Source organism: Oxyura jamaicensis, chromosome 8 (assembly GCF_011077185.1).
Source record: "Oxyura jamaicensis isolate SHBP4307 breed ruddy duck chromosome 8, BPBGC_Ojam_1.0, whole genome shotgun sequence".
In the NCBI taxonomy this organism is placed as follows: domain Eukaryota; kingdom Metazoa; phylum Chordata; class Aves; order Anseriformes; family Anatidae; genus Oxyura; species Oxyura jamaicensis.
Genome location: NC_048900.1, coordinates 22,457,612 through 22,472,053, shown reverse-complemented (window position 1 = coordinate 22,472,053; position 14,442 = coordinate 22,457,612). Strand labels below are relative to the sequence as shown.

The window sequence follows — 14,442 nt, the reverse complement described above, 5'->3', positions numbered from 1 at the left end:
AAAGTCTTCACCCAAAAGTGAACACCATCAAACCCATTCCCAGAATATCCCGGGTGGCAGTGGGAGAACAGCCATCAGAAATTAGTAACAAGATGTTTTTTGGTGCTTCATTTATCAAGCTTGGACCCACTCTAATTCTTATGGGCACAGTGGAAAACCAGAGACATACTGCTGCCGAACCGAGAAGGCTGAGCGGTTTTCACAGTCTAGATGGCACTGCAAGCTAACAAGAAAGATGGAAAAAAACTAAGAGAGCAACAAAACAACTCAACAGTGCATAAACACACATCCCAGCAGCAGCACACAGCTAGGGTTAGGGTTGCCAGCTACTTGCTAGCAGAGCAGAAAGCTGAAGGAACAGTTTAGATCAGAAGGGGGTGCAGTAGTAGCAACATCTTTAAGCAATAAAGCAGATATTCTGACATAGCAAGGAAGCCTGCCAGGCTTGGTAGGACCTGGGTGTTTGCGTGCACACCAAACCTTTGCTGCCGATGAATCCTGCTGTGTCAAGACAATCCTTCTGAACAAAAAGCTCATTGCCCAATGCTGTTATGAACAGGCAATGAACTGTCATCGCCTTCTTAATATCTTCATCAATCATTTGCAAACTTTCCAGATTATGATCAAAATAGGATTTCAGAATAACTGAACAAATTGGGTAATGACAGTTTTTAAGTTTTGAAATTAACTATGTGGGTGTTCAAGTCGTCTGAGCCTGCACAATCTGGTACAGAGATACTATTAATTTTTAAGCAACAACTTTTTCAGATTTATATAGCATATTTCCTTCCAGACACTGGAATTTTAATTAGATCCCCCGTGGTTTGCTTCAAGTTTTAAAATGAAAAGCAATTAGTTTTTCTACTCAATTCAAGTCTGGGTAAAGCTTTTAAAACAACAACAGGGAGAAGGGGAATTACTACTTTCCCTAAAATTTCCCAGTACTGCTGCATCTGTTATAGCTGAAGGAATTTTAATAAGGAAAGCCGTAGTGCAGCAGTCTCATTCACCAAGACTGATCGAAAGACGATTTATTCTGTTAGCAAAGGTAAATTCCCCTGTTGCTCAAGGGTTATAGTTGGCTACTATTGAACCTGAAACAACTCTGTCTGAAGGGAGGTTGTTACACAGAATGATTACCCATTAGGTAAATCAGCACAGTTACATGAATGTTAATAATTCAGGCATGAACCTTCCCTTTTCCTGGACACACTGAAAGGATGCAGCCAAAGCATCTGTACATCCGCTACCTGAAAATACAAGAATGGTCCTTACAGGCAAGAGACAGGCCAAGGTCTCAGCTGTCATCTACAAACATGATATTCATCAGATCGGTTAATAAGTCCAAAAGCCCAGACTTGAATCCTTTTGTAAAGCCTGCTTCTGAGATTTGTAAAAATAAATAAATACAAAGTTGTTGTGGTCTTCTACAAACAATATGCTAGCATTATTTGCTGAATATTAACAGACGCAGCTAAGGATCTTACTGCATGCTACAGAACGGTCTGCCTTGCAGCACACACAAGTCTTAGAATAACCAAAATCATTTAAGAAACCTGGGCACCAGCTCTCTCAAGAGAAGTGAATGCCGTGGCTCTGTCACAGCATCCGAGCATCACACACACAAAATGGAAATGAACAACAGCTTTGATAACCAGGGCAGGATCTAAAGTCGTACGTGACGTGCTCTGCTCACTCTGTACAAGATTTACCTTCTCTTCACAACACTGCCCGATGGCTGCGTAGATCCGCAGCCCAGGCCCTTCAAAACAGACATCCCCAGATTCACACTTGGTTCAGGAAGCAGGAGAATCTTGCCCTTCTGTATAGCACTGAACTTTTCTACTGATACAGGGAAAACAGATACATAAATGGGACTCTGAAAAATGTATATTTTTTTCTTTTTAGCCAGAAGGAAGAACTGAACTTGCAGTGAAAAGAGCAGAATAATTTAATTCAGTACTACAGAGCTGCCTGCGAGCAGCTCCCTCCACGTTATTATAGATGGGAGCAGGGACAAGTATCTGCGCTGGAAGTCAGCAGTGTGGAAAGTAAACTTTAAAATAGCCTGACCTTTCCCAACCAGCTTTAAGAATCTATCCTTCCTACTGAATTATAAAGATTATGTTGCTTGTCTGATTGATTTTAAGCTTCACATTTAAAAATATAATCTAACAGTAACTTAGTAATCCATCCCACAATGTGCACACTGCAGTAAGTGTACCATGCACACCTTCTCTGTAATCTTTTTTTAAAAAAAATGATTCAAAGAAATACAAACAAACGTAAGGAAAATATGTGTGCATATATACATGCCTTATATATGTGTGTGTGTATAATAAATGTCCGTGTACATTAGGGAACCTGCTTTGGCAGGGGGGTTGGACCTGATGATCTCTGGAGGTCCCTTCCAACCCCTGCAATTCTGTGATTCTGTGACATATAATACATGTGTGTATATACACATATATATAATCTAAATTTGTAATTAAAAAAAAGTAATAGAATAAATGGAAGGTTTTCAAACCTGTATTCCTAAAGCTCTCCCCTTCAATCCAAGTTTGGGTGACTAAGAAGGGTGATTCCCATGAAGTTAAAAGCTGTGGCTTTGAATTACAAGGTCCCAGGTAATTTTGGAAAACATTATTTCATACAGCTTGAAAAGTGAATTAGCACACTTCAAACACATTAAGAGTTCTTGAATCAGAAGTGATTCCACACCCGAGTTAAAAATTGTTTTGATATACTTTCATCTCAAATGTTTAGACTTCTTAAGTATTACTTTTCCTCTCAGTTTTCTAGGATATGACATCCTATCTCGATGCTGCTTCAGATACTAAAATGTGTATTTTTCCAGGATCAGTGTTCATTAGGAGCTAGGTCTGCCTGATGGACTGTCAGCTGTGATTCATCACACCCCCTGACTTTTACATTACATACAGAAGAATAACTCCTGCAGCAAGTGCCATACGGAACTCCATTTTATAGTGGTTTTTGAACAGTGGTTTTGAACTTTTTGGAAAGCCTCTCTTCTATTTCTGCGTGCTTGCTGCTCCTTTGATTTGTAGAAGAGGTTCAGAATGGCCATGAAGAGGAGCATGTTCAAGACACAAAAGGCCAGGAAGAGGCTGCAGCTTTTCTTAGTAACTTATCAGTGTATGTGTCTGAACAAACAGATTGATCGATTCTGTTCAAATACTAAACAAATATCACAGCCTGTTCTCAAATTCACATCTCATATATGATATTTCTTAAGAAAATATTTGTGATTCTACTCTAAATTTCATCTACTTTTGTCTTTTGAATAAATAATTATTCTCAGGTAAAACTCCTAAAAATAGTACTGGCAGGGAATTCAGCTTACAAGTAATTTATCTTCCTGTTCTCCGCTTGCAACTCTTGGAGGTCACAAAGGATGTCCTTTTTAATTAATAGCTTTAAATCCCACATGACACATTAGAACAAAAAGTAGAAATATTTGATGATTTCTGCTAAAGATGACATACCACTCATTAGCTACTCTAGTTCTCTAGACAGTCACGTATTTCCAATAAAAGGTAAGCTTGTAAAGCCTGAGACAGCATCAAAAATTCTAAGACCAATTTTTCATTTTTGAAGCAGACAGTGGAGAAAAGCAAATCAAAAGAAAACACAGGTGTTTCTGTTGTGAACATTTCTGCCTTTGTTTTCTGAGAATGACATCAACATCTTGTTGAATTTGCCAATCACAGATACTTCTTTCAGGTTCTGAGGAGCATCTTTCTGTATCATTTCAGTTAAATGTAGAGCTGATTTAGAATTTTCTAAATCCAGCATACGTATCAATTCTAAGAACAAGTAAAAAGCACAACGTAACTAAGCAGAGAATCCCTACCATGAAAAATGCCTTCTTCGGCCCACATTTTACAAAGCTATGACTACCGTATTCACACACAACAGAACCAAGGGAGTTTGAAGTGACATGGAATTCCTCTAGCAAATGCAAGCTTTTGGTCCTGTAAATTCAAACAAGTTACAGCTTTGAGCAAATTTTCATAAAAACTTGAGTGGTTGAGACTTTCTCAGGTATCCCTGAATAATGACTTTTGTCTTCTTTTTCCTTTCAACAGGCTGGATGTTCCCTCTCAAGACGCTGTGAACAGAAGCAGATGGCTCCTTCTTGCTGAGCTACTACCAATTCGTTGTACTTTCTCAGCATTTCCTTAGTTTCAGTCTCCCAAAAGTATTTACAGAACATACTGCCATGTAGGAGGAGGAAAGTCCGATTCTAATGAAAACAACTGTTACTTGTCTTAAACACAACTGGGATGTGCTTCCAGACAGGCTCCACTGTGGATGGATATGTGCCACAATGTTCAAGCTGTTTTAAGCTATACACTTGTACCCATTAGGGCCATATTTGAAACACAACCATCTTCCTGTGTTCTGAAATGCTGAAAGCAACACAGTCGTACTTCACCTACCTCCTTCAGCAATAAAAACATCACGGGCAAGCTGCTAAACCCGCATGCATTACCCTTTCTAAAAATCTGTGGCTACCACAGGTTTAAACATTCTTTCTTTTTCTTTCCAAAGAACATCTCCCCACACTTCCCCCTGATGACTAACAAGCAGTTGCCCATTTGCTTTGAAATAAGCATTTCATTGCAGCTGACATGATAAAACCGGCAGAAAAGTATAATTTTATTTTTTTCAAACATCTCATGTTGCTCTAAGTAGGAGATAAGAGACCATAGATGGCACACTGCACAGCTGATGGTCTGCCAGAGGCACAGAGACACAAATGAGGATGTTTCTTCTCATGAGAACCACTGGCACAAATCACCTGTACTGGGAGACTCAAAGTAAGGTATCTGCTTAAAGGTATACATTTAATTTTATTTGACATTGCTCTCCCTCTGTTTCTTTTGCTGGACATAAGAGGACTGAAACCCTGAGAAAGAGTGGAGGTCAGATGCAGTAGAGAAGTAGAAAGACAGCACAGAAAGAACAGATGAGGAACAGAGTCCCAGATTTTAAGCATTACAAACATTCATTTTGAAACTGTACAAACCCGGTTATGAGTTAGAAATGGTGAAAAACTGTGTTCAGAGTACGTTTCAAAGCACATATCTTGATGTCCATATGTTAAAACTCACTGCAATGAACGCTGACATCTTTGCTAATGATTCCCAAGCAAAGTAGTCCCCGGGAGTTACCTGCGTGTCCATGAAGAGGGGAATGTGGTCGCGGGAGAGTTGGAGATGTGCTGGATGTTACAATCAAACTCTTTCTGTTGCTTGTCCGACAGCTGAAAGAAAGAGATATAAATTATAAGGCATAACCAGACAAAGAAAAGCACCTGAAGGCAGGTCCTGGAGAACGGCTTTTAGCTAAAGAGAAATTTCTCATATTTAGGTCGATATTTCCCCACGCACTCTACTTCAGTATTGACTGCTGGGAAGTAAGCACACAGGGCCAAGAGGTACTTTGTCAGCAACAAATGTTTTAATATGCTAGAGGCAACATAAAACCTGTATCTCATGGGTCACTCATGGGCCACTGCAGATAGCCCACAAAACATTCCTGATTCACAAAATATGTGCAACTTGCACTTTACAAATCACACAAAAAGCAGAGAACAGTGAAATACTCCAATGCTTCAGATATTCTTACCAATATCCAGCACAGCAAATAAATCTGTTACAACTATTGGCTATCACCATGAGAAACAAGAGCATATTCTTTAGGGCAGAGCTAAAATTACCAAGTAAAGCATTAGCACAACACAGCAGATGAGCAAGATTTTATTAATAAAACTTAAACCCGGAGACTGAAGAATCTTCACAAACACATGCAGCAATACCTATCGAAAACCATGCAGAGCGAGTTCCCAACAAGCCCCCTGCTGACTTCACCCCATCACTGCCATGACTTTGCTCCATACTTCTTTGTGAGCAAGCTCAGACTTTTTTTTGCACTGGCGTTAAAGAATTTAGCCAAAGGAAGAGAACAATGTGTACCTCCATTTGCTTCCCAGCCTGCAATTGTTAGTAGCAAGCATTTTGGTCTAAAGCTGATAAAAGTGAATTGTAATGAGCAAGTGAATTATTTTCAAATCATGGGAGCCATGAACAAGAGCAATTGGATATTAAATTCCTTTCTGATCACCCCTTCCCTGTTGGAAAAATGCACATAAAATATAGAATAAACAGTCCAAATTCTGTAGCTAGCAAAATCTCACAACTAAGTATTAACACTACTGCCATTTACTCATTGTTCTTCTGACTTGCTTTCTAGATGGCAGAAACATTTCTGCTTACTCCAGCAATTGGCAAAGTGGGTGCTAAAATCGTGTTGCTCTTGACATGGGGTGGGAGAAAGCAGTAGTGGGACGCAAGGAGCCGCTCTGAGCAGCTCTGCACCGGGTCCCTGCAGTCTCGGGCGAGGCGCCTTCGCTCGCACGGCTCCCGGTGCTGACATCTGCCTCCGTCCCTCCTGCACCGCCTGAGCTGGAGCAGCCAAGGATAAATGCACTCGGACTGCCAAGAACTGCAATTTAATGCAAAGCTATTTAGCTGCCACAGGATACTGTGTATCTGACTATTATTATTTGTAAGCCTTTTTTATTGTTGTTCTATAGGAAACTGGAGAACTCAAAGCAGAGAAAAAAAAAAAAAAAAAAGAAAAAAACAACACAACTAAACTGCCAACCATAATAAACAGTAATAAAGTTGAAGCCCCATTAACTGCTATTCAGGCTCTCTGGTGTACTTAAAGCATTCCTCAAAATTATCCAACTGATTCCATACAATCTTCATTTACATTCATGTATTATTCAACAACAGTCCATCCAAAAACTGATTGCCATTGTGTACATCCTATGGCAAAACTAACAGCCTGATGTTAAGAGGCTTAAAATCTCCGTTTATGGATTTCTTTTTTTGTCCTCAGTCAGTCTATTCCAGTAACTGTTGAAAAAACAGAACGCTCGATTCCAGCATGAGTAGCAGATAATCATTATGTTGACATTACTGGACAATCTCACGATACAAAAATGCTGAGCTTTCTAATATCATGGAAATGACTATTTCAGAAATTAAAAAAAAAACGGAGTTTCTTAATATAAATTGCTACGTAAAAATTTTAGATCTTGTCAATATGAAACAGTAGTACTATGAGAAAAGAGAGCTCCGGCCTCTACGGTCATTTCTTTTGCTAAAAATTGTTCCTAAAATACACTTCACCACAGCAATGTCTGGAGCTTGCTATGGAAACATTCCGTGTATTTAAATCACAGCATAATGGGGAACACAAACTGTCCCAAGCTCAGCTTTTTAACTGCTTGCCGGCATCTGCCAGATTGGACCAAGTTTCCAAAACCCATTTTCTCCGATACACTTACAAGATAAGGAACCAAAAGAGAAAGGGTTAAGTGGCTGGAGAGCAAGCACAGCTGAGGCCCATTAAAATAGGTCAGCTTTACCCAGCAGAGGGAATGGCTTTTGAGTGAAAGCCTAGCCCCAAGTTGGGAATAAAACATTATTCTTTTTACAGCCCCCAAATTTGATACTTTCAATTTCACTGGATCTCTAACTGGGGAGGAGGAACATCACTGAGGCCCGCTTAGCCATGTACACGATCCGTGTGTGCTGGCAGCAAGGCAAAGCTTAAACACAGAGGCTAAACCCAGAATTTCAGATTTCTCAAATCCATGTTACAGATACAGCCACACTCTCTACTGGTTGAAGAGCTCTCTCGATAGATATATAAAACTTGTTAAGAGGCCTTGGAATCACAGAGGAATTACAGAACAGCAGTGAGGAAGTCCTGGTAGTTGCAAAAATACCAAAAAGAAAGAGGAGGGGAAGGGTGAGGTAACGTGTGGATCTCAGTTGGGCAAGCAGCCCCAGGAAGCCACTATGATGGCGTTTGAGCACCTCCTCAGGAAAAACAGCTAAATTATTGAAGTAGTGAAGCTAGCTTCAATCTGAGCCAAAGAAATCCAAACAAGTCATATTAAGTGTTGGCCCCGAGTTCGCACAAAGACAAAATACTTTCCTGGAAGATGCACTTCAGCCAAATGCACAGTACTGGGCTCAGTGCTGAGCCACAAGGCCAACGGTAGAGAGGAGATCGTGTTATTCATCTCTTATTGCTCAGTAGTGCTCATGAATTCTGCAAACAGTTCTCTAATAATAATTCAATCTACATAAAAAAGGAGTAGAAGGAGAAAGTAGAAAAGGTTACCTATACCTCTGAGTATTTTAATATGAAAAAAAAATAAATCTTAACCAATCCAGAGAGGTTGTAAGCATTATTATTTGTTTACAAGCCAAAGTTTTGCCCTTTTCATTAAACGCAAGGCGAGCCTGACCCTGACCCTCCTTTCCCCTCCCAATTTGGTAAGGGTCTCATTAACGTGGTTGTTGTTTTTTTTTTTTCTCAGATCCCACTTCATAATTTTAGAAGAGCAAACCCCCTGCAGGTCCTCCCAGTTTAGGCAAAACCTGATCTTGACCTGGGGGGGTTGGGTTCTGCCCCGGCGCTGCAGGGCAGATCCCCAGGCATGGGGCTGCAGACACCTCTGTGCTCCCCTGTGCCATCCAGCTCGCCTCCGGCCGCCTGCCAAACCCCAGGCTGCAAACCGGAATCCAGAAATCACGGAAAGAGTTACAGCAACTTGATTTAATTCTGACCAAGCACGGCAAAACGGACAGTTTATGTTGAAATATTTGAAACAATGCCTTTGCCATCACTACGGAAATAGCGCTTTTACTATCGCTAGAGTTAACTTCTCTCCCGGCAGTAAAAATAACATTTGTTACGTGTACCGAACTGTTCCAAGTGCATTCTTGAAACTGAACACTGCAGGACATCGGACGTGGAGCTGGTAACTGGACACTGTTTTTGGACCCACTGAAATGTCCTCTGGAGCCAGCACCCTCATCCAGATGGATTTACGAGAACATTTGGGAGAGTACCTGCGAGCTGCACGCAGCCTCAGCACTCCTCATCTCCTACTGACAAACCTTCGGCTAGAGACCAACAGACGATCCAGCGCCGAGCCTCTAAACAAGTAGTTCACCTTCTTTTGTATTCATGTTCAGTCTCAAAGTGTTTTGGTTCGAGCATAAATCAGTGTTTCATTCTTCATTTTAACAGTTTGCTCCCAGAGGTGTCAGTTTGGACATCTCTGACTCTCGCTCATGCCCGTCTGTCAGGCGTTCGTGCAGTGAAAGCAAGGGCCACAGGAAAAAAAAAAATTAAAAATAACCAACCCCCGATCTCTAGTAATATCACAGCATTGCTGGTTATTAGAAATGAATAATAAGGAAGTTCCTCAAAATTTATCTAAATTTATTGGCCTAGAGAAAATTCTCATAGCCGAAGACTCTGTTTATGCAAGTAAACACGACGCACAGAAAAATCCTGGCTTAACCCACATTTTTTTAGTACTCATTAATGTATATGATTTCTATTTGTGACTTCTAATAGAATTTTAGTTTTGTAAACTACTCCAGGTTGTCAGTGCCAGATTAACCCTTGCATTAACTAAAAACTCTTTCCATAGCAAAATTTCAGAGGTCCTACATCAGATGTGCTCCAGATGTGGTGTTTAATTCGGTGATCCCAAAGCCATGCCTACAAAATGGGGCCCACACATTAGTGACCACACCTACAAAAGGTATCAGAGATAACTTATTCCCCTAAAATGTCACATCACCTAACCAAATTTAACGAGCTTTTCCTCTGATGTTACAGGAGTTTAGTTTCGGTTGATTTGATTTACAAAGACTTCTTTATGAGAAACAGACATTTTGGAAATGAAAATAAGTATTTAAAATTTTTATTCACAATGGCAGAAAATTTAAAAAATCCAAAATCTGCATGTCAATGAATGCACCAGCTGCACAGCAATGTTAACTAGATGTGGAAGTTATCGTCTTAATTATAGTAATTCAAAGATGGAAGCAATTTTCTAAGCTTTAGCACTACCAACAACAGGAATAATTAGTTCTCTAAAATAGATAAGAATAAGTAAGCATCTGGTTCAACTGATATTTTTTTCCACATTCAGAATAGTTTAAAAGTTATTCATCCTAGAATAACTGGAAGAATGTATTATTATTCATGGTGTAGGTTTGGTAGTTCGCACATTCCTACAATAACCGCTTCTTGTCTCTTAAGGAAACCCAATTCTGCCGGTTTAACAGATGAAGGATGGAAGCACAGGGCCACCAACACACTTTTAAAATGTCACAGATTCTCCATTACAACAGGCACAGAACCTTTGTCTTCCCAGCATCACCTTCAGCCAGCGAGGCACCACGTTGCCTGCCACCAATGTGGATCCCTTCCTGGGTTCCCCTCTCAGCTGCTCCACCATGCTCATCTCTGATCTTCACAAATACAACCATTTATAGTAATCCAAAGTGCTACTACAATTTTTTTTTTAGTGTTCCTTGAAAAAAAGCCTTAGGTGTAACTCCTTTATAAGGTCAAACTCATGTGACTCGTGTGTTCCCATATCTCACGCTGGTACCAGTAAATTAAAGTCAGCGTGTGCATGACGGGGAAGGCGTGAATTCTGCAGGACAAGGAGCATGAGGATGAAAGACGTAGTCAGTTGCAAAGTGCAGGCTGTATATCTGTACAGGTATCTAGAAGGAGCACAGGGAGTAAACACGAAGAACATCTCTTTCCGTAACACCACTGGTTTCAGCATGCTAATGAACACAGCAGCTGAAGTGGATGAAGTGCTGAGCAATGCACTTGGTAACTTGGACATAGACAGCTTCTGTTGTTCTAAGGAAAATTAACACCTAAATCTTTAGGTGTTATTTTTACTTGTGTGAAAGTAGTTCCATTTCATCTCAGACGAGCTATTTGTTAGATAATCCCTTCTACTTCTTTATTTACAGTTCAAATTTAAGCTGCAATATCACCTCAAATTAAGAAATTGTGAAAGAAAAGGCTGAAATTGCCAGTTAACATCAATTCATGTTTAACTTGCCTAATGTTTGTGGCTGTTGCACACCTGCTTACACCCTGCTGTATAGCCCAGACCTTTTGTATTATTAACAACACAGGACCATGGGAACGACTGCAAAGGCAAACAAAATGAGATGTCACAACGAATTACAATGACTGGCACAGCCATTCCCAACTAAATCAAACCACTTCATTCTGAAACGTTCCTCCCTCCCAAATATGCTCCAAAGCTATTTTCATCCTTATATGAAGAGGAAAAAAAATAGAAAATGTCTCTGATTACAGAAGACACTTCCCAGAAGAAAACCAGACAGTACTTAATGGGAGAAAACATACACGGACCTTCCCAAGCATTACCATCTCCGACTTCAGTTGTGTTATGCATTATACTCCCATGAAGTTACATCACCAAGTGTGAAAGGATGATTTAACGAAAACTAAACATAACTGCATACTTTCATTTTCCATTTCCTCTGACTCTGTTATTAAATGCTTCACATAGCATAACTGCTTTTTAAATAGGTGTCCCCGTGGCAGCTGTCACAGAAGATAGATTAGCACATTTTTTGCTTGCAAAAATTCAAGCAAACAAACGCAAGAATGAAATGACAAAGTGAATTTATATTATTTGGAACATTTTTTACCCTGTAACTTCTAATGATATATAGGTGTGTAATGAAACAAACCCATTCTAAACATGCTCCCTAAAGATGCATCTTGAAAACTAAGTGTATGAGCCAAAAATGAAAAGAAACATTTTCTGAGATTCCAAAGCAGAGGGTTTAATGGAAATCTCACGTACCAGCATAGGAAGAGGCACTCAGTTGCTATGTAGCACTCAACATGAACAGTTCCCTTTGTTTCAGAGCATTTTCTTAATTTAAGTATCGAAAAATGTTCCAAATTATCTCTTTATCAGCTAATTGCAGTTTCAAACCACAGGGTGACAATAAATTACATATCTAATTTTAAAACCATTCTAACAGTACATCATTTTGGAAATAATCTCCATATCAGACTGTCTCAGTGGAGTTGCCTTTTCTGCAGAGAGCAGAGATTCACACAGTTGTATGGTTGTATTCTGCACAGAGAGGGAAAAATACAAGTAACCTATGTGGGTGCTAAGGTAGGCTGATAATAGTCTAACGGAGGCATTAGGACAGTAACGAGGCAGAACTTCCAGCACCCCATCAGGACTAAGCTACCTCAGAAAGGCGCATGCCATGCTTCGCCTGTTTCAGCCCACTCGGGGCTGAACAGAGCTGGTCCTGACCAGACCAGGATAAAGGTGAGATGTGTGTGGGAGCAGGTATTTAAGCCAAAGCATTGAGAAAGACCAGATTCTGCTCCATTTGTTCTCACCAGCTTTGCTAAAGAAATTCCCGCTCAATCTCCCATCAATACACTCGCATCCAACAGCAGAGAGGGAAACACAGACAGGTAAGAGTTTGCTCCAAGTGTGATGGAAGGTGACAGGCAAGAGCTGGAATTCTGTGGGCACAGAAAATGCTCCATGTAGCAAGTAAAACTGGTAAAAAACTCAAGTGCAGAAATACACCACTCTGTTGCAAATCAAGTGTTCAGTTATTTTGGCCTTGCTTGTTTACAGGGCAGGTCTGTGGACAAACCTTTGTTTCAGATAAACACAACAAGCTTGGAAAAAATACATTAAATAACTACAGGGCAGCATGTGTGAGACCAAAGAAGCAACCTTCTGTAAATAAAGACAATAATCCTGCAGAAGCCATTTCACGCTAAGGAAGCCCTGAGGCCACGACAGGAGACCCCAGACCCGCAGCAACATGAAGTTTCTGCAGCAACCCCGCGTGACTGCAAGCACCACATCCTTCTGTTGTGTAAAGCTGAGTTGCTGCCTGAGCCAATTGTTCATTATCCAGTTGCTATTAATTTTTCATACGAGGAAGGTTGCTCCAGTTTAATAAATATACAAGCACATATTACAAACAGACACATGCAAACTGTTTTGAAATTTTAGGAGCTTGCAGCTGAAACAATCTTTCACAAAACTAAGCAGAATAAAATAAAACATTAACAGCCAAGAGCTAAGAATTAAGGCACGCTGCACCACATGCCAAAGGCAACGCAGTTTGGCCATCATCTGAGAAGCGTCCTTGTTTTAAAAGCTATTCTGCTTAAGAAGGATGAAAATTAAAATCAATTCTAGTTACAGTAAAATCATTAAGAGCAGCATGTATGACTAGATGAATGCATCAAAAATAAAGGGATGGTAACAGTGATGGCAAGAAGGAATCAAAAGAAAATAGGAAAAACTAAATACGACTAAAATTGCAAAGACATAATTTACATAATTGTTAAAACTACTGATATCTAACAAAAATACCTGTTCTAAAATTGGACTGGAATATAAATTCAGAAACCACTAAAGGCTTTCTGAATGCTCAATCTATGTATTCATAATTAAAGGAACTAGAAACATATAATTATTTATTTTTTTTTCTTAAAACTGCTGTGCAACGAACTTTACTACAAACTCACAAGTACAGGCAGGTATGGTCCAAAGTTTTTCTGAGACAAAGAAAGAGAACATGGGACTGTTAAAATTAAATAAAATTAGCCTATCACTGTGCAAGTAATAGATTGCCATAAAATACACTTCTGGGAGCCACATATCACCATCTCCCAGCTTTCTTGCCTTCTCAGTTTTGTTCCACCATGAGGTCTGAAACCATCACAGACACCATGAAAAGAAACGAGACCTTAAAAAATTGCAGGAAGTACAAAAATGAAGACACGGAGGAAAACAAATGCAAATACTTACAAAAGTCGGGTCTTCAAGTTCCACAGCAATCACGCTTCATTTAAATTAAGATTGCTAATTGAAGCTGATAGTAATTTATGATGCAATTAAGACTAGAACAAAACTAAAAGACAGGAAAACATGCAATATCCTGGAAATAAGTCATCTCAAATGCCATGTCAGGATTCAAGCTAGGATCCTTAGAGATCAAATATTCAGGGAAAGGCCATTCTTGGATGCACTTGCAGAACATTAAATCTTCAGAGGCTCACTTCTCTTTGGGTCTTTTGGGGGCTCTCCAGTAGTACATGCTCCCAGACATTACTTATGATACCAAAAGTAACTTTTTCAGCATGAAATAAACCATGTGAATCACCACTTACATCTTCCATTAACTCTAAAGTAGTTTAAAAGATATGCTTAGTATAGCAGGCAGATAAGGGAAGAATAACGTCAGCACCTTATCTCTATATAAGCGTAACATTTGCTTAGATTTTCAACACATTCTTAAGCTTTGTCTTCATATGAAATATCACAGTGGAAAACCTCCTCAACTTGAGGCATCTTGTGGAAAATATCACAATGTATTAAGCCTACAGCCCAAAAACACGTCCAGTTTACTGGACAGTATTGCCAGGAGGCTGGTATCAACTGGCTTGGATTTCACATCTGCTCTAAGGTTTCCCCTT

The 14,442-nt window shown here is 39.8% G+C and overlaps 1 protein-coding gene across 12 annotated transcripts in view; it reads right to left on the bottom strand.

The window, feature by feature from the left end:
- MAST2 (microtubule associated serine/threonine kinase 2) overlaps positions 1-14,442 on the bottom strand; it is a 189,289-nt gene that overhangs the window by 61,569 nt on the left and 113,278 nt on the right. For all 12 annotated transcript variants that reach the window (XM_035332500.1, XM_035332501.1, XM_035332502.1 and 9 more), the window contains one exon: positions 5,199-5,290. In XM_035332500.1, coding sequence (XP_035188391.1) covers positions 5,199-5,290 — 92 coding nt within the window. The remainder of the gene's footprint in view (positions 1-5,198; positions 5,291-14,442) is intronic.